This window comes from Leptidea sinapis, chromosome 22, assembly GCF_905404315.1.
Source record: "Leptidea sinapis chromosome 22, ilLepSina1.1, whole genome shotgun sequence".
Lineage (NCBI taxonomy): Eukaryota > Metazoa > Arthropoda > Insecta > Lepidoptera > Pieridae > Leptidea > Leptidea sinapis.
This window is the reverse complement of record NC_066286.1, coordinates 3,107,254-3,127,953: the sequence shown is the minus strand read 5'-3', so window position 1 is coordinate 3,127,953 and position 20,700 is coordinate 3,107,254. Positions and strand designations below refer to the sequence as shown.

The following is a 20,700-nucleotide window of genomic DNA, read 5'->3' as shown; positions in this document are numbered from 1 at the left end:
TCTAGAACGTTCTAATTGACATTTGAAAAGAGTTACACTCTAAATCTCCCAACAAGGAGGTTCCATTTCAAAATTCAAAAAGCGGCAATTTCATACTCAAACCCCTATTGTTTCGAAACACAATTTTGCTTAAAAATTTCCGCAATCGAGAATAATAACCATTTGTTTTTATTTCTCTTTTAATTCGCAGTTAATTCTAGTTATAGCCATTTAACGAAATTAATTGGGTATAAAAACTTTATTAGCTAACTTATACTTTGCATAAATTATAGCGCTGCAAGGATTGTTTGAAATTATTTATTAGTAAAAATGGCCAATTATTGTATAAATTACCGGCTAAGTAATCCTCGCTTTCGAACCGAAATTGAATAAAACAATGGCTCGCCGTTTCATCAACCACTTCATACATTGAATCTTTCCCACGTCCCAAACTTCCCAAAGTTTATAAATGATACTAGTTGTCACATATTAAATGGTAATTTTAATAAATAGTGCAAAAAAAGAATGCTGGGAGTTTATCACTCTTATCGCTTTATTCTTTTTAAATTGGTAGTGATTTAATGGACATAAAAGTATTCTTAAGGAATTAATTTTGAAAAATAAAATGTTTAGCTCCTCTGGCTGTTTGATGAGCATCCCAAAGTATTATATATCCTTAGTTCCGCTGTGCATAAATATACAGTAAGTAATATATTTAGTGAGACAAACCCTGTCTTGTGACAGATACTTCAGTATAAAGCATTGCCAACGAAAATAAAATGATGTTTTCTTATAATTTTAATATCATTGCTGAAGTCAAGATTAAAAAAGCAAAATTCAGTGAAAGTTTTTTTTTATACAAGAGAGGGTAAACGATCAAAATATCCACGTGATGGGGAGTGGTAAAGAAACTACCCATGGATATCCACAATACCATCTGAAATTAAACATAGCATTAGTTTAAAAGGTTAAATCAAATATATCTAATGCAACATTTCAGTATCTTTATATATATAATTCTGTACGTGTGTTGACAGTCAACTCTTCCTAAACGGCTAGACTGATTTGAATGAATTTTTATGTGTGTGTTCAAGTTGATTCGAGGATGGTTGAGATTCACAATTGAAGCACCTTCTGTGTGTAGGAAGCAGTGTATGTATGTTAGTGAGCTCCTCCTAACGGCTGGAACGATTTTTCAAATTTTAGACGTGTGTACAGGATAACGTCTGTCGGTTCCGCTGGTAATATTATTCGTTAATGTTACAAATAACACAGAGTTTCTTGAGGATAAATATTATTGTGTCGAATAAAAGATCTTCTGGCGGCAAGTGCTCACCATGACCTTTATAACAGTACAGGACAATTAATTACAGGAATATTTCCATTCCTTATAGGTATGAGCATCTTTTGATGGTGCCCACGTCGTATGAAAATACTGAGATCTCATCATTATTAAAAGTCGTCAAAAATGTCCGAGCGCCATTGTATATACTTATATATTATCTTATACAGATATCAATTAAAATTCATTCAAAATAAAACCTTATTTCATGGCTCATTAGAAGCTCATTGTTTATTGTGTGAAATGTGCGAAAGAGACGGACGTCAGTTTTACTTCAGACAATTTTTAAGACTAGTTGTTAATTTTATATCTAATGCAATGGAAAGTTCCCTGAAAACCAGACTGTACGGGACTTTTTCTAGGAACCGAAATCGCTCATCGTTGAGTAACATTCCACGCGCGTCACGCGTCGGTCCGTGCATCGTTAGGTTATGGGGTCGCAGGCATCGAGAGTTTGACATCAGTCTTATAATATACTAGCTGTTACCCACGACTGAGTCCGCATTTACCAGTGTCCACGATATTAGTTGATGTTCTAATACTGCCACATACATAAATATATACAAAACAATCATAATATATCTCTCATTGTTAAAGAAGCGTTCGTAACAAACGTTCGATCTTTTCTCCTCCGAATTTTCAACGGATGTGCCGGATGTCCCACGGCTACTTCACATAGAGAGGAACCTTAAATATTGTAGGTGTAACATTTTACTCAAAGAACACTTCATTTTAATTAAAAAAAAATTAATTGCATTCATTATTTTTCAATAATTGCCTGGTTAAACCGGGAATACTTCCTGGATCAGGTCAAATGGTCAAATAAGATGGCCACCGAGATGCCCTGATCTAACAGAATAAGTAAAATATTCACCATAACATGATCAAAACAGCGACGGAAAGTGAAGTATTCAAAAGAGTGCGAATTTATATTCAACAGAATGGAACTCATTTTGAGCATTTTATAAAATTAATTGACTAATTTGGAATTTAAAATATTAAAATGTGTTCATGTTCTTCCATCTTTTCTGATGCTATGTTATGTACAAATGATTTAAGTTTTCTTTAGTGTTAATTCCGCCAATATTTGTTTTTAAACAATTCGACACGTGTTTCGCTTCTACATGAGGCATCCTCAGGACATGATGTCTCGCCAAAATCTGGCACGAGACTGAATCAAATGAGCCGGCCGCTCGTTTATACCCTCGTCCCATGAAATGACGCGCTGTGATTGGTCGGCTGCTGTGACGTATTACCCCCGGAAGAGATACGTAACAAAGGTGATGGGACTAAATTTGTTTTTTCATTCAACAATGTAAACATGCTATGTTATGTATCCAAAAATAAGCCTTATGATCAGAGCCTTCGACCGGTATGATAAAGCTACAAAGTATTTTTATTTTCTCGTGTAGAGGGTTCGAATCCCAGTTCAACCAGGCAATTATCTAAAAGTCTTTGAATGCAGTTTAAATTGTTTGTTAAATTAAAATAAAGTGTTCTCTCAGTAAAATGTCACATCTACAATATTTAAGGTACTCCCGCCGTGTGACATAGATGCGGGAGAGTTACACTCTTTAGTCTATACTCTATGTAATTACTTGCTGACCCAACAGACGTTGTTCTGTAGATAATAAAAAAATACTGTTTTTATGTATTTGTCAATAATTTTTCATAACATCAAGAATTATTTCATAACATGTGCTCCTTGTTGTTATAATAAAATTGTTTCACAGCAGAACTGTCAAACCATGCGTCAATAAATTCTCTTGCAGAAAATATGTCCATACAAAAAAAATTTTGGAAATAAAAATAATTATGGGTCCCAAATCGAAACAAAAGCTATCCTATCTCTCAAGTTGGACTAAACTGCATTCCATGGGGTAATTCCCATTTAAATCCGTTCATTAGTTAAGGAGTCCATCGCGGACAAAAAACGTGTCACGTAATTTATATATATTAAGATATGTGTTTGTATATCCGTAAAGTCAACAGGTCATAAGTTAATGTTACACATATTTACACACCGACTGACATACTAACAGCAACGAACAACATTGTCTAGCGGATATTGTGTATGTTATCACAAATACAAATAGTATATTTATTTTGCCACAGAATAAAGAGTAACAAATAGTACAGAACATTCACTTAATTATAAGTACATGTTTTTTTTTTCAAAATTAGGGATCCGTAATAAAATTGCTATTTTGTAACAAGCTGTAAAATCGATAACCTATTTTTGCGTGCGCTGCAAAAACTATTGACAATAGAACAAAATGATGTACAGGCTATAATATAGGCAATATTTTATTATTTATAAAACTTACGCGTGAATTATACTTTATATGGCAAAACAACGTTTGCCGGGTCAGCTAGTAATAATATATTTCTCATAGATAATTTTTACTTACATAATATGCCACTTTGTGTTAGTGTTCAGTTGTGTGTAGCCGGACGTTCAGCTGATGTAAATCGATACGCCCTGCCTATTAGAATGCAGTGCGGCTCAGGATTCTTGAAAGACCCATAAATTCTGAGAGGCTCTACAGCTGCGCTCGTCACCTTGAGACATAAGATGTTAAATCTCATTTGCCCAGTAATTTCACTAGCTACGGCGCCCTTCAGAACGAAACACATTACTGCTTCACGGCAGAAATAGGCGCCGGTGTGGTACCCATAATCTAGACGGCATCCTGTGCAAAGGAGCCTCCCACTGGTGAGCGTGAGTGTGCGTGCATTGCTCAATATAGAGGTCAACATTCAACCTTAATTTCTTTTCGACACTTAATTTCATTTCACAGCTGTCACATCTATCTAGAGGTCACGGACGAGTAAAAAAAAGAGGACTCCATGTCACCTTACACAACAGTAACAGTACAACAAGCCGGTAAACGTGTTAATACATAGCCCCACGCACACACTTACACTAACACAAGCCGATCGGCCGCCATTATGAGATTTGCTATCTTTGTGGATATATGATTATTTAAGGGAGATAAAATTGTGTAACTGGTATCCTCTGTAACCGCACACACACTAGCATAACGGTGCTTCACTTGCTAATATCACGGCGCGGAGACCTTCCTTTTTTAATAGTCTGTACTAGAGTTATAAAATATGATCTTAGGAATAAATATTCTAATTTTTATTTTATGAAATAAATACATTTCATCCTAATATAATTGTAATTAATACTACAGTTAGGTATATTATTAGGTACGGTGAAGAACGAGAGATAAATACTTAAGACAGGGCGAGAGATAAATCCCGGTAACCCGTGTCCAGTTTTTACTGTAAATTACGTAACCGTTGGGTTCAACGCCCCTTTGACAACCAGTCTCTTGACGTCGTTATGTTTTTGGCAAACAGAATATCGCACGTATATTGTTATGTCAATGTATGATACTTTTAAAAAGACTAAATAACAGGTGATAACCTGTTTTATATTGTGAGAGTGTGTCAATATTATATCTATGTATTTATGTTTAGAGCTATAACATTGTACTCATTTTTTTTTATTGCGCGAACGAATGAATGTAAAATGTAACACATATTATTATGTGTTATTAATATACGCGAAGTAAAATTAACCTCAATTTATTAATAAAATAATTCCTTTAAAACTTAATTGATGTTCTTACAACACTTGTTTTATAAAAATATATTATAAATCCGTGTCTTGTTGTTTAGCGTCAATCTTTAGAGGTCGATTGAATAGTTAGACACTGTTTAACAAAACACGTGTCTAAGCCATGTTTAATTTTTTTTTTTTTTTGCGCCCAAGCAAGGTAATGGGCTACCCTCCGGGATAACGACGGGAGGGAGGTGGTGAATGCTCATGCATACCAACGCAGCCTAAGTCTGCGTTGGTTATGTGGGACTCACGTGAAAACCTAGGTGCCTACCCACTAAACACCACCTGCAGTTGGCTTTGGGCAGGCTCTAAGCCTACATCGAAGGCGACCTTCTCTTTGGGAGAGAGAGGCGCAAGCGGCACTCCCTATGGAGTTTCCGCTGGGATATTCCACAGAACGTGCTATCTAATTGGGACTAGTGACATCAGAAGGATGATCTCAAACTAGAGGTGAATCTAAATGCGTCTGATTATCCCCGGATGCCAAGAGGCGTTCCAGGTCAGACGAGAGTTTGTTAGGGGGAATTATTTTTTAATAACATTGTTGGTCTTTATCTTACCTTTGTCGCAACAGGGAACAGTAGGTACATGACAGGGAAAAGAAATATTAAACTTGAAGTAACTTTACATTGCGTATATGAATACTTAATACAGTTAAAGTTTATATGGTGAAGAAGTGCATAAAGCTATTTTGATTAAATATAAAATGCCTCATAAATCAAAATAAATATTACACACACTACTGCTTGAATGACACATTCATACATTAAAGAGGCATAAACTTCTTTTTCAAATAAACCCGTATAAATTTCGATCTTTAAAAAAAAACATCGTTTAAAAAAACTGACTTCAAAAACTGAATAGTATCAAATAACTAAAAATTTAATTTAAAACACCTTTAGCTTTAATATTAATAAAATGCTATTATTTATATGTGCTACCTATTGATAGGTTTTAAGTCGGTGCCAAGCCCTAAACAAAATAAAACTTATTATTATAAACAGCTTACTTACTGTAATTATTAAGGTTGTCTGGCCGCGCATGTCTGTCCGCTTGGGTTGTTTTGTTCTAGTCGAAGCTATCCCGCCCAAAGTCGTGCGTGGCAAGTGTATGTACTTACTATTACATCTGGCTTGGCCCCGACTTCAACGCTATCAATAGGTAGCACATACAAATAATAGTATTTTATTAATATTAAAGGAAAAGGTGTATTGAATTAAATTTTTAGTTATTTGATACTTTTCAGTTTTTGAAGTCGGTTATTTTAAACGTAGTTTTTTTTTTATTTTTTACTTTTTAGTGTCAGTTAATAATTATAATGTATAATCCGCCTGAATGAAAACTCCTAAAAAAGCCGTACACAAAAAACAATTATATCATCAAGGTGTAAAAATTTTCATAAAATGGAAACTACTGGGCCAAACTTTGTAAAATGTTTATCAAATGGCATCTATTGTGCATCGAACTAAAGAAAAATTACGTAAATCGGATCATAAATCTCAGAGTAATCGGTGTAAATACATAAAAAGAAATACCGATCGAATTGATAACCTCCTCCTTTTTGAAGTGGGTTAGAAATTAAATGAATTATGGTCGGATTTCAACCTCTATCTATTATGTTATATGTAACTTTATATATTTTTTGGTTAAAGTTCTATTAAGATGGAAGTAAGGTAGATGGGCTAAACCATGTACTGGTGCTAAACCAGTAAGTTTTGCCAATGAGAGACTTTTGTGCACAGGATCCCGGCTAAGTGGTTACTATAACAGCCCCCCTTTCTGCCGAAGCGAGCATATTAATAGTGAAATTACTGGGTTAATGAAACTTCAAACAAAAAGCTATTTAATTTTATTTCGAAACAACAAATGTATATATTCCTAGTATATGACCCGGCTAATGTTGTTTTGGCCATATAAATAAAGTATCCCGCGGGCGCTCATAGTATAAATTGTCATATGTAATGAAATGTTACTGACTGAATTATTTATATACATATATAGATATTTCTAAGACAAAAAATATAGGGTCTGGATAAGTAATGACAAACATATCATATAGGTATCCTAAAACCTTTTTGAGACACGCTGCATGTTACTGTATAAGTATTATTCTGATCGGTTCAATGGTTTTTACTGTATAACCTTAAAAAAAACTTCATCTATTGTGTCGATACACTTGGCCCGTGGGGCCCAGAGGCGCGGAGAATGTACAAAGTACTTTCTACGCGCCTATAGGCTAGTTTTTTTTTATTTATTTATGAAAATAAGGGACAAGACGAGCAGGACGCTCAGGATTCTTGAAACACCCAAAAATTCTGAGCGGCACTACAACTGCGCTCGTCACCTTGAGATAAGATGTTAAGTCTCATTTGCGCAGTAATTTCACTAGCTATGGCCCTTCAGACCGAAACACAGTAATGCTTACACATTACTGCTTCACGGCAGAAATAGGCGCCGTTGTGGTACCCATAATCTAGCCGGCATCCTGTGCAAAGGTCCCTCCCACTGGTAGGCTAGTGGAAAACCAAGCGCTGGCTATCATTTTTTTTTTTCAATCAACTATCATTAGGTAAATGATCGCAATCGTCACTTCTTCTTCTTCATACGGGTGGTTTCTCTCGACGTCGTATGCGTCTATTTGCGTGCGAGGGTGGTACAGACTACTTCAACCAGCTAACCTCCTGCAGGAAGTCACCCAACTTCTTAACGTTGCCGAAACTTTCCCGAAGAGTGCTTGGTGAGCCCAGGTGTTTTGCTTTGCTTTTCTGTAATTTGTCACCTCTTTGTACTCCAGCAGAACGTGAGTGGCTGTTTGTTCTGCCCGCAGGCAGCGTCTGCACAGAGGACTGTCTGTTGTGACACCTATATTAAATCATGCCCGTTAAAATTTCTGTGACGTAATAGTTCTTTATGCAACTATTGTGTAATAAGGGGTAGATATTAAAACACGAATATGGGCTTATTAATATATATACACGAATAAGGGTTAAATAATGACATCAAAAAGAATTCTAAAGGAATCAATTTTGAGAAAATAAATGCCTTTTAATGCCTTAGTATCACATGAGTGTTTTAATACCTAATTATCAACAGTTGCATACAATACTTTATTCACACCCATAATATGAATCCTCTAAAAGATTCTGAAACAGCTTGCTGCTAACATTAAAACAGCCAGTCCTAGTAGTAACCTAATATCATTAATTACTGACTATATACAAATAAATTAAGTATTAATGAAATAATTATTTATTTCTGCGTTTAAAATAACTGGCGGTGTGCTGTCAAAACTTGAATCGCTCATTTTTTGTAAACAAAACGATAAAAATTTCGAAAAAAAATGGCGGGGATTCGAATAACCTACTTTTTTTTAACGGCGCGGACGTTCTGGTTGTGTGGAACGCGCGTAAACGAACGTTCTTTTTTTGAAATTCCTACAGATACCACGCATCGAGCGTGTGGCTGTCTGTTGAAACTCTTAGCGCATGAAGGGATCGAAAAAAACAAAGGACAACACTCGTTTGGATGATTATTATCGTTATTAGGACATTGGGTGTTTTAATGTTGGTAATATGCTAACTGTTTCAGAATATTTAATAGAGGACTTTAAGCATGGGTGTAGATACATAATATTTATCTTAATCCACACCGACTAAATTGTAAGATTGCCTTGGTAAAACTCAAGTTGGCGCAGGGTAGAGCTGATTTGGCTTGCCGGCATTCCTCAAGGAGTCACTTTTCCTCATAATAAAAACTGCAGAGATTCTTCACCTATTTTTGAAGTTGTTTGGAAGTAAAATGCATTACAAAGTAACATTTATCAGTTAGTGTTACACACTCTACAGTAAACAGCAATTGTGTTGTACGATCATGTCCTAGTAGATACTATTTACATGTATCATACCTTATTATTATCAATAATAACTCACATCCGACAAATTACAAAGTAACCTTGCCACAAAAACAGTTACAAATAGTTACAGTTTCCCGATCGTGTTACTTCTGAAGCGAAAGGCGCATGTTGAGTTAAAAATAAACAATAATAAAGTTTTACGATTTTTTTGGAGGACGATAAATTACCTTGCAATTAAACTGTTAGGCTTACAAGCAAATACTATTCGCCCATGAAGGGTTCCACAGCAGCAAGTTTGAAGAAAAAAAAAATTTTGAGTTTCAGTTCTAAATATGGGGAATCCCCAAAATTTTATTGTTTTTTTTTTTTCTATTTTTGTGTGAAAATCTTTGTGGTTCACAGAATACATCTACTTACCAAGTTTACTAAGCTACGGAACCCTTAAAAGTGTGTACACTTTACTAAATAAAAAAAATGATAAGGGCAGCGGTGATCACTTACTGTGTGCTTAAATTCAAACTACACGATAAAAGTAAAAATTTTCTACAAAACAAGTTAATAATACGAAATAAAACAATTTTTTTATTAAATGCATAAATTTATAACTCTGGCAAATTTTTCTGTTAACTAATTGCGCTCCGTTAAGTCAAGCTGACTACCCAAACCAGCGTTACATAGCAGACACTGACAGATTACCCCAACTTACAGAACCCACAATATATAGTGCTCTACGCGCAGTAAGAAAAAGTATTTCCTACACAGAGTTTTATATTCCTATTAATTTTAATAAATGTATTGTTTTGTTACAGTTCGATGAATTTATTCGCTCTCTGAACGTGGACCCCCACTCCCCCCTCTTCAGGCTCGTGACAGACGGACAGCCTCCTCTCAGGTAACTGCTATGCTATAAGCAATAATTCAGTAAGTATTTTAACGCACCATACAATATATGACATACGGAACACAGACGAGGTCGGTAACTGTGGGCCTTATGTGGAAGCTCATGGTCGCACAGAGGGTAATGAAGAGGGCTATGCTTGGAGCTTCCCTACGAGAGCGAATAAGAAATGAACGGTAGGAGAACCAAAGCCACCCACATAGCACAGATGGTTGTGTAACTTGATGTAGTAGTGTGGAGTGCACGTAGCTCGACCGACAGATGGCCGTTGGGGCAGTAAAATCCTCGAATTTAATTGATTTAAATAATAATTGTATTAAATGACGACCACGTACCAGAAAACGTAGTGTTGGTAGGCCCCCGACAAGATAGACCGATGATCAGGTCAAGTAAGCCGAAATAGGTTGGATGAGGGCAAATCAGGACCGATCGTTATGGAGGTCTTTGGGGGAGGCTTTTTTCCAGCAGTGGACGTCTTCCGGCTGAAATGATAATGATGTCCGAACAAAAAACAATGAATAAGTATTCCTATGCATCTGCATTTAGGGTTCCAGGTGGTGTTTCAAATCTCAATCAATAAGTATCTAGTCGTCACTGTCTTAATAACTGTGTGTTAAAGAGACAACAATAAACTTTTTATAAGAAAAATAGATTAGATTAGCAAGACGTCCAGCTGACGGTACCTAAGTGATCAGTATAGTCTCAGACACAATTATCACGGGGAATGTTCCGAAGAGCTGTTCCTGATTCCTGTCGCTATTTTCCACCACGCCACAAATTAGGATATCATCCCCACCATCTGGATATATGGCGTTCCTCCACAGCGCGGTTTTCAAGTAACTTACCACGTACAACCAAACTGTGGAATGCTACATATTATTATTAATGCTTTATATTAAGTGATCACCGCCCACATTCACTTGCAATACCAGACGAATCACAGGAATACTATTTTCGTCAATCCACAGCTTGCCACACGTACCAACGTGGAAGGAAGTTCCTTAAAGGTTGGAATTCGGCGGCAGGAATCAGGTCAAGAGTTTTTGAGACGCGAGGCGAGGCTTTTAAGGAGGTGTTGTCGAAGAGTGGTGATACACTTGACAAACTGGGTTTTTTTAATGAGATGGTTTTTGGTGTGGGGGTTTAATGTTGTAAACGTGCAAACTTGTGTCTTCTGGGAGTTACATTTGACAAGGTCCATTTCACCCCATTCTGCGACCTTCTCAAGAAAGGACTAGATAGATGACACAAGTTTCTTCCGGCACTGGTGGACGATTTCCCAAGAGAGATCTGCACCTCAAGGGAAATTTATTATTTCTCTTTGCTCCATATTTTTCCTCTTCACATTCACCGAGTGCCCCTGCTCGCTGAACTTCCAGATCGCGACTTCCCGCATGGTATCTACAAAACCACCTACAATTTCACTGCCGAAGACAGCAAGCGTCGCAAATATGTCGGTCTTACATCTTTGTGCAGTTTCGTATCGAGACATTAACTGGCTCGTGGGGCCCAGAAGCGCGGAGATTGTACAAAGTACTTAATACAGCTGCTGGAAAGCCAAGCGCTGGTAGCTATTTCGGTGAACAGATCAGCATGGCTATCCGATGCGATATTGCTGCCATGATGGTGTTAATGATAGTGTTAATTTAATGTAATTATAGTATTGTAAATATAGTTATAAGATATGTTTTGTTTTTAGCTTACCATAAAATACTCTTTTTCCAGACAATGCTTGCATCCAGAAGCCAGCAGCAAGGAGATTGCGCTGCCCACATACTACAGCAGGTTCCACGACCTCAGGAAGGAGTTCCTGAGGGCCTACACCCTGCGGGCCGTCACCGCAGTCTCCAGCACCGGAGACACAGCAGCCCCCCCGGCTCCAGACCCTCCTAACTCCATCCATGACATGCTCAACTGTATCCTTTTATTTAATGCTAGTTGTTTACTATCTGACCGCGTCAGATATCATTGAGAAGAGATGAAACGGATAGTGGTTTGGCCGGGTACCGGATGTTCGGCAAGCTAGAATTCATCTTTCAGTACCTGGCTGTAGCGTTTACAGCAAAAGGCTATTTTTAGAAGCAGGTCTGGTATACGAAGCCAAGCGGAGTCGTCTCGGATATCCGTTTCATCTCTTTATTTGACACCCATTCAGGCATGATTGATAGACAAACATCTAAAGATACACAGATTGGATGAGGATAACGCTTGCTCTAGAAATAATATACATAAATAGGTAAATAGCAATTTTCAAGGTGATTAGTTGGACGGTATAGAAGTTGAAAAACTGCAGCAACACCTAGTTGAGAGCTACAACATAAAACTTTATCTTGAAATTGTATACATTTTTTCTCAAACCTAATTTTACTAGAATTAGTTATAAGAAATTCCTCATTTATATTTCTATTGTGTGTAACAATGAAAACCACTACATAGATCAAAAAGGATACGATTTCTGTGATCATAGTTTTTTTTTTAAGTAACAACCTGATTTACAGCACAAACAGCTCACTTCGTACATACAAAATCAGTGTAACTTGAATTAAAGGCTCTACAAAATCTGTAAAAAACTAGAAACTATGAAAATCGCAACTAAACACTATTACGATGTATTCGAAAAAAATTGGCGCAATTTAATATTTGAGTTGCGGAAAGTAACCCGTAATTATATTACGTGATTTATAACCTATGGTTCTTCTTCTTCTTTATACTCATCCTATCCCATTTTAATTGAGGTCGGTTCTGCTTATCAATCATCGCCAGGACGTTCTGTCCTGGGTCGTCTGCAGATCTATTTGGGCTGTTTGAAGTCCTTTGTATATAATACTGATTGCTATGTTAGTCGGGATCTTCCTCGTCCTCTTGGTCCGGTGTTAATATCAAGCACTCTCTTGGTCATGTCATCCATTGGCGATCCAACGACACGCGCTGACCTCGTGGTAAATCTCTACAAAAAAATGAGCCTATATTAGAAATGTTATTAATATTCGTGTCTATGGAATATTTTATAATATTATTAGAAGGCCATCTTTATGTGTATGCTCATGTTAAGTTAATGGACCAATTGACGTCATTGCAGTTATTTTTATCTTACCTATTTGGATAATAGGGTATGCGTATGATTTAAATAAGATTCAAATATTTTGATTTAAAAACTTCTGTTGAATAAATAAATCATTCATTCATTAATTCTTTGTCGCACTGAGAAATGCTTATTCCAAGCGTTTTAAATTCAAAATAATCGCTATGTAGTTTATCCATACTAACAAATCACTATACATATTATTAAATTTCATATATCTTATTTTTATTAAAGAATTCCGGAAAGCGGGTTTATTTTTTACATTTTTCTTTTTATTTATGTCCCCTTTTCCCAGTGACCAGTAAAAAAATATATAATACCTCCTTCGTGCCTCTATCAAACTCTTATGCCTTTAAATCCCTCACCTAGCCTAATGATAATAATATATTTATTTGCAAAAAACATAGAATACAATGGTGTTAAAATATTATAATAATGAGCTTATATGTTTTGCTAGCACTATTCTAGCATGCAAATATTTAACTTAATATAATTATTAATATCAGAATTTCTTATCCCTGAATTCCTTAACACTATAAAAATTGAGCATTTAGCCAACTATATAACATATTCTTAAAAAATCTAGAATTTAAATTTTTAATGCTACTCGGTAACTTATTATAAACACGAACACAATTACATACACAACTTTTATTATATTTAGTAATTTTTGGAACATCATGTAGAAGTAGTCTTTGTGGATCACGTCGGTTCCGCGGATTTAGATCATTAGCTGATTTAAGCAATTCTTTATTTTTTGTTACAAACATACATATCTCAAATAGGCTAGGCTAGGATTAAATTTCGGAATCCTTCGCTTGCTCGGGATCCAATCTCGGCAGTCGCAACAAATACAAACTTAGCTCTCTTGTTCAATAAATAACTATTGGATAGTTCTGCGCATTTGATAATTTTTGACTTAAATTACCACTTAGTTGAACCAAGCCCATAACGTTTTAATTTTCAATTTTAATGACTAAGTATTTTATGCCTAGTTAAGTGGAGTTAGTAATTTATGTTTGGCGATGTACCTATATTCTTTTACAATATGATTCCAGAATGTGTCCAACAAATGCGTTACGAAGTTGAAAAGAATTGTTAAACAATGTTTGTGTGGAAAACGTAAAGACTTTCTTAATGATACCACAGATTGGGAATGGAGCGACCTTAGAATATTTAATAATAATATTTATTGCACGAAATTGTTTTGTGGCGAATTTAAAAATAAAGTGTGTGTCAGCTTCGACGCACGACTGGAGTTTACTCCTCAAGAACGATTGTCTTCGAACAGGTACTAAACAAAATCGAGTCCAATGGAGTCGGTTACAAACAGACATACAGCAGAAGCTAATAAAAGCGTATAATTAAAAAATAAAATAAATCCTTAACGCTCAAATTATGTCAGGAAATGCCCAAACACAACTCCTGTTAAGAACTCAAAGGTTTTAAAAGGTCCATCAAGGCAGTTACATTTTGGCACACCCTAATAGGTATATTATACTACTTGCGTAAGCTACCACGTATATACACACCCACACACACACACACACACAACTGAAAAGAAAGTGCGCGAGAAATGATACGCACCAAAAACGTTACTATCCCATTTGATGAGTAGGTTTTACTCTCCATATTGTTCTCATACCGTGCGCCTTATATGAAAATCGATTCTTAAGGAGTAAACTCCAAAAAAACGACGATGCCCGCTGAGTTTGTTGCGCCCGTTTTTCTCAAGTCTAAGACATTACTTTTCGTTCAATAAGGTAATTTTAAATATTTGAATTTGTAATCAATATGTTTCCTATATGTTGATCAGATTTAGGAATAGCTCCGTACGCAGGTGATCACTTCTACGAGGCAGAGGTGAATGACATGACAAGTATCATACAAAGGATAATTACGGATGGTATTTATTATTCACATTTTGTAGAGTTTAAACTTAGTAGTAATATATACGTCTAGATAGAGTCTCTTGCTGTTAAACAACCGATAAAAACAGGCCAGGAATATTAGTTTAGTGTGCGTGACAAGCTACGTCTTACACTCGCGATATGTGTGCGTGAATTGCTCAAAATAGAGGCTAACTCTAAACTCAATTTTTTATTGACGTTTTCACAGCTGTCATAGTCTATATAGGCGTACAAATGATCTAAGGATTTAATTACACAAATAAAACTGAAAACAAAATTGTTCGAGTGACGTATCGTCATAAAATCTTGTATGCTTTGTTCAACTCTCAGGTTGTGGCTTCATCTACAGGATCTACTTAACAGTTGATAACTCAACCCGCGTTTGAGTCCCGCATCGTTCCTAAAATTTTGTTTTAATTTTTAACAAATTGTAAGGAGTTAATGTTAGGAGAAATATGTACATATATTTTTATATTCGAATATATAATAATAATAATACCATTTATTAAAAATATTATGGCGACCACTCTGGGGATCCCTGGTGTACATAAACATGCACACAAATGACCAGAGACACGTACATACTATGTAACGGGTCTGATGTGCTGCGGCAAATATGATCAAATTAATATCCAAATGATTTGAGTTTTCTTAAGTGTCAAAAGTCAGTCTCGTGCCAGATTTTGGCGAGACAAGACGTCCTGAGGATGCCTCGTGTAGAGGCGTCGTCGTGTCGAATTGTTTAAAGACAAATATTGGCGAATTAACAGTAAAGAAAACTCAAATCATTTGGATAATTATGGGCTTAGCCAAGTAACGCCTACTTCAATATTTTTTTTATCAAATTAATATATTAATCAAATAAATGAAATCACCTTATCTGTGGCCCGGCTGTGTGGCGCCACAGATGTATACTCTAGTGTGATATCCGACAAAATTTTAATATTTCAAAAATATCTATAAACCTTTTGATCACTTTATTCTACTGTTATATTTCAATGATAACTTTTATTTCTTGCTTCAGGTTTCCGACTAGAGTTACCAGAGACTATAGACTTGGTGTTAGAAACAGGAATTTGGTGAGTTTATTTATTTATTTATATTTAATGTTCTTTTCTTAGATAATTTATATGTCCAGATAGAACCTCTCACTGCTAGACAACCGATGAAAACAGGCCAGGTTTATTTCTTTAGTGTGTGTGACAAGCTACGCCTTACACTCGCGGTTTATATGTCACTTTGTGTTAGTGTTCGCGCATAAACCTGGCCTGTTGTGATGCGTAGAGGCTCTATCTAGACATATAATTTACCTCAGCGTAGTAATAAAAGAATAAATCTAACAATTAAAATAAATAATTGAAATTATAAAAGAAACAAATTATATGTTGTTTAAAATATAAAATTTTAATCAACCTTACTTGGTCGCATAATACGATACGAAGTAGGTGTCAGTGACTACGCTAGCGCGCGGCTACTATATTTTTTACAGGGCGCTCCAAAATGATATTGTGCAAAATTGTTTTAATATAGGTGAATTTTTATTTTTGATTTTTTTTTTGAAGTAAAAACTTTTTAAGCGGCATTGAGCACTTTTCTTGGCTTGGGTATAAAATATTAAACTCGCGTCAGTACACGTGACCTGATTAAAAATTCGTAAGACGGTCTTTGAAATTATGGATCAAGGTTGATTTTTCTGAGAGATAAACTTTTTAATGTAAAATAATTGTAATAGTTCTAAAGTGTTAATTTCTTTATGTGATAAAAATTGTCATTTTTGTGTACCATAGCGAATATTGTATTTAACCATATAAATCTAGCATTTACTTTTATACTGATATATAAAGCAAAATATTCAAAAATGAACAACGTTAATGTTCATGTTTTCACTTCTGTAGACACTCCCGGAGTGCAACTCATTTTTTTATGATTATGGTTAAGTAACTCTACCCTTGCGTTCATTTAGTGTTGCCATTACACGCTGTATTAAGTCAATAAGATTTTCTTACAAAATCGATAAATTAAATTTTATAACTAAAATCGTTACTCCTTCAGATCATATTCATTTAACCTTCTAACGTAATTGCTATTCAATTATAATAAGGCGTTATAATTTATCGATATATCAAAACAATCATTTTTAATGAGTACCACACCTTATTGTAATAATCTACTTGTAGCAGATATTTTAATCCAATTGCATAGATTATAGTCGTGGCAGAACGGAACTTACCTATTTACAAAACAAGACTGATGAAATACAAGTTCCGTACCAATTAACTACATATTACTGTATACTATCGACAAAATTGAAACTTATAAACTACTAACTGACCCAACAGACGTTGTTCTGTAGATAATAAAAAAAAAACACTGTTTTTTATGTATTTGTCAATCAAAATCAAAACGTTTATTGAACTCATAACATTGATTTACAATGGCTTAAGTTCAGTCATACACTAAATTTAACAGTCTCTTACAGAAAAAATGTCCATACAAAACAAATATTGGAAATAAAAACAATTATGATTCCCAAATCGAAATAAAAACTATCCTATCTCTCAAGTTGGACTAAACTGCACTCTATGGAGTAATCCCCATATAAATCCGTTCATTAGTCTAGGAGTCCATCGCGGACAAACAACGTGTCACGTAATTTATATATATTAAGGTAATAAGTAAATACATTTCCTAAGTAACTTATCATTTTATAAGATACTAGCAATGACGTTTTATACATAAGAACGTCATTGGATACTAGAGTCCACTAAATGTGATACAATATTTTTATAAATTATCAGTAAAGTGGGTTATGAATCAATATTGTGGATGGTAGCATGATAATGTGATGGTAGAAAAGCTGTTTTTAATATGCTTGGTGGCCATTTGGGAATCTGCCACAATTTTTTATTATTTGTTACTTCATCACTTCAGCCGGACGGATGTTCATTCATCTTTATTACTTCATCACTCCACTGCTGGACAAAGGCTCCCTAAAATATCTCCACGACGCAGGTCCTAAGCTGCCCTTATCAAACCTATCCCGGTTTTCCGTGGAACTGAATATATTGACCGACTTGGTACGATAGAAGTACAAGAAGAAGCACTGTTTTTCGTCTTTGATTGGTTAATTTCGACCAGAGAGTCCTTATTTAAAGGAAAAACTATTATTGTCAAAAGTCTTTTAACCTCGTATTATGAGAGTATATGTCAAAACAATTATCAATAATAATTAATTGTTTTGACATATACTCTCATATATGTCGCAATTTTTATTGTCATGACATCATCGGTTTATATTTAAATACAAGACACTCATAATGTAAACGCAATAGAAAATAAAAGTAATAATTCCATCTTTTGCACACAAACACATGTAGAATATGAGGCTATTGTGAAATCAGCAAAAAAGGCACCCAACTTGACATTCGACACCGTCATTAAGTAGCACTACCCCGTACCACAAGAGTGGCGCGGTTCTGTCGTTAATCTGTCGTTTCTTATCGCACGCGTAAAGAATTAAGCTGGGTACACATTGTATTAAGATTTGTTTTGTATACTATTTATTTACGGATGCATAGGTAATATTTAACGTAGTTTAACTGTGCTATTTCAGCACTTAATTTTTTAATAGGGTTAACTTATATGCTGTGTCTACATCAATTTATCTTTTCATTCCAACCAGAAAATTAATAAAGTTGTATATTTCGTCCATTTTTAATCATAACATATTATAAACATTAAAAATATTTTAAAGATCACATAGTACACATAATATTAATTAGGTTTACGCAATTCCAAACAAAAAGTGTATTTATCCCAATAATAATAATAATTTTCCTCCCAACGTTTCGTTTCTAGAAAATGAGATTGTGCATTATTATGTACTGTGTTACGATATCCAGTTTCGTTCACATTTTTAGAAAATAAAAGTTTACGCACAGCTCTAGTTTATATAAGGTATTAAAAGAGACAGAAAAATTACCAATGCGTCAATGTTAATCAACAATAAGTCAACGAATAGCTTCATTAATATGAGATTTACATAAATTATCAGTATAATTACGAAGATGCTAGAAATAAGACAGACAGCAATTTTTAGTGTTCGTAACATTTTCAATAAATGTTCTTGCATAGGTAGTTTGAAATAAGAAGGGGAGGTAATTACTGGTCCTCCATATTTAAGCAATATATACCATAATTTTAGAAACCTATTACATAAGGTTCCTCCCTTCCATAGGAAGGATGAGGTAAAAGATATTATTTTGTTTAATAATTTCACATTGCATAATTTTACAAAGTCAAATACGATCAGCTAAAATTACTTATTGGATTGGAATTTGTACTACAACTTAAGTACTCAAATAAAGTAGCAATAATTTTGTTGCTAGAGGAGCGAATACGTGACTAAAAGGATGCTATATGTATCCTAATAATTGCGAAGAAAAAGTTTAATATTGACTTAAAAAGTTATTTAAAATCTATTTTGGGGATTAACGTAAGTTTTATTGAGTTCTTATGATATAACCTCCTTAATACCTTTATCGATTACTTATCATCAAATTATACGCGATGTTGAAGACTATCCTTATCTATCCACATATTCTATCTCAGGTTGTTATCACCATCCAATGTAAATTAAAGGATAAGCATATTAAGATAAAGTATAATTATTTTTCATTAAAAATAGTAAGTATTTGGACACTCACTATGATTATTTAAAATGGCGCCTAATTAATGAAAGGCGACAATTTGGCTATACAGCGCTAGAGGTATACTGACTGTTCATGGTCAATTATAAAAATTGAATATACGATCACAAATCCTTACCTCTTTGCTATAAATAGTGGTTTTCATTGTTACAACACTAGGAATAAAAAAAATGCTTATAGCAAACTTTTATAATAACCCCAGCCGCTGTTTAGGAGTAACGTATAAATAAGTTTAATTGTTTTATTTCGCCAATTGTTTGTGAAGCCATGGGTGTGGTTTAATTAAAAAATATTAGAGAAGAATCAATTTTGAGAAAATAAATGCTTTTATGCCTCTCTTATCATGTATTGTTCTCTTTTTATATTAAAATAATTCACCAATAAAAGACGGTTAAGTGAAGATTGTATTTCTGCCTTGGTTAGTTAAAATCCCCAGTATACTCCACACGTTGGGATGAGGACAGACCGTCTGCGTCGTATTGGTGACGTCATAGTGACGTCGTTTGCATACTGGGAACTAGTCATTGCTGACCCAATGCGGGGAGGGTTTTGTCTGCATTCTTCAAGCCTTTATAAGAAATAAAAGAGCGGCATTTTAAAAAGAAGAAATAGAATAAGAAAGTTCTTGAAAATATTTTAATTTCTTAATACGCAAATGCAAATCCAAACATTCATCTGAAAAATGCCTAAAAACTCTAACTCACCTCCCCAACACACAATTAATCAGGGATTAAAGATGAACTAATTTGATAACAAATCACTTCGATAGTGCATTATCAGCCTAAGTTCACACCCGATACAATCCTTATCGCTAAACAAAATAGCATTTCATAATACAAGGGATCGACTCAAGCCGCAAGCGCAACGAAGAAATGTCACGATTTACGTACAAGCCGCATTCTTACCCCGACCCTTGACGGAGTTGGACGTCTTGCGACGTTCGTGAAATAAACTGTGTTATTGAGGAATTAGTGTTTGTTTTGTGACAGTTTTCGGACTTTTATCAACTACCGCCGCCGTCGCCTTGATAAGAAGGTGAGCAATTGATAGCTTTTGATAATTAGTTTGTGATACGACTCTTAGCTCTGCAAATATCCGTTTGGTAACTATGATTATGTAGAGTTGAGAATTTATGGTAATTTATGTCTTTGATCTTTATCTTATAAAACTCTGTTCTATTATGGGGAGAGTTTTTTAATCATACGTAAAAATAATAATTTAGATGTCTACCATTTCAGAAGTCATCAAGATTCTTGGTTGTTGGACATTTTACATCGTACTTTTCCATAATAG

At 34.8% G+C, this 20,700-nt stretch overlaps 1 protein-coding gene across 2 annotated transcripts in view; it reads left to right on the top strand.

Annotated features, from left to right (window-relative positions):
- Nucleotides 1-20,700, top strand: part of LOC126970975 (RNA-binding protein fusilli) — a 131,819-nt gene that overhangs the window by 70,799 nt on the left and 40,320 nt on the right. For both annotated transcript variants that reach the window (XM_050817135.1, XM_050817134.1), the window contains exons 3-6: nucleotides 9,618-9,700; nucleotides 11,432-11,622; nucleotides 14,605-14,694; nucleotides 15,723-15,777. In XM_050817135.1, coding sequence (XP_050673092.1) covers nucleotides 9,618-9,700; nucleotides 11,432-11,622; nucleotides 14,605-14,694; nucleotides 15,723-15,777 — 419 coding nt within the window. The remainder of the gene's footprint in view (nucleotides 1-9,617; nucleotides 9,701-11,431; nucleotides 11,623-14,604; nucleotides 14,695-15,722; nucleotides 15,778-20,700) is intronic.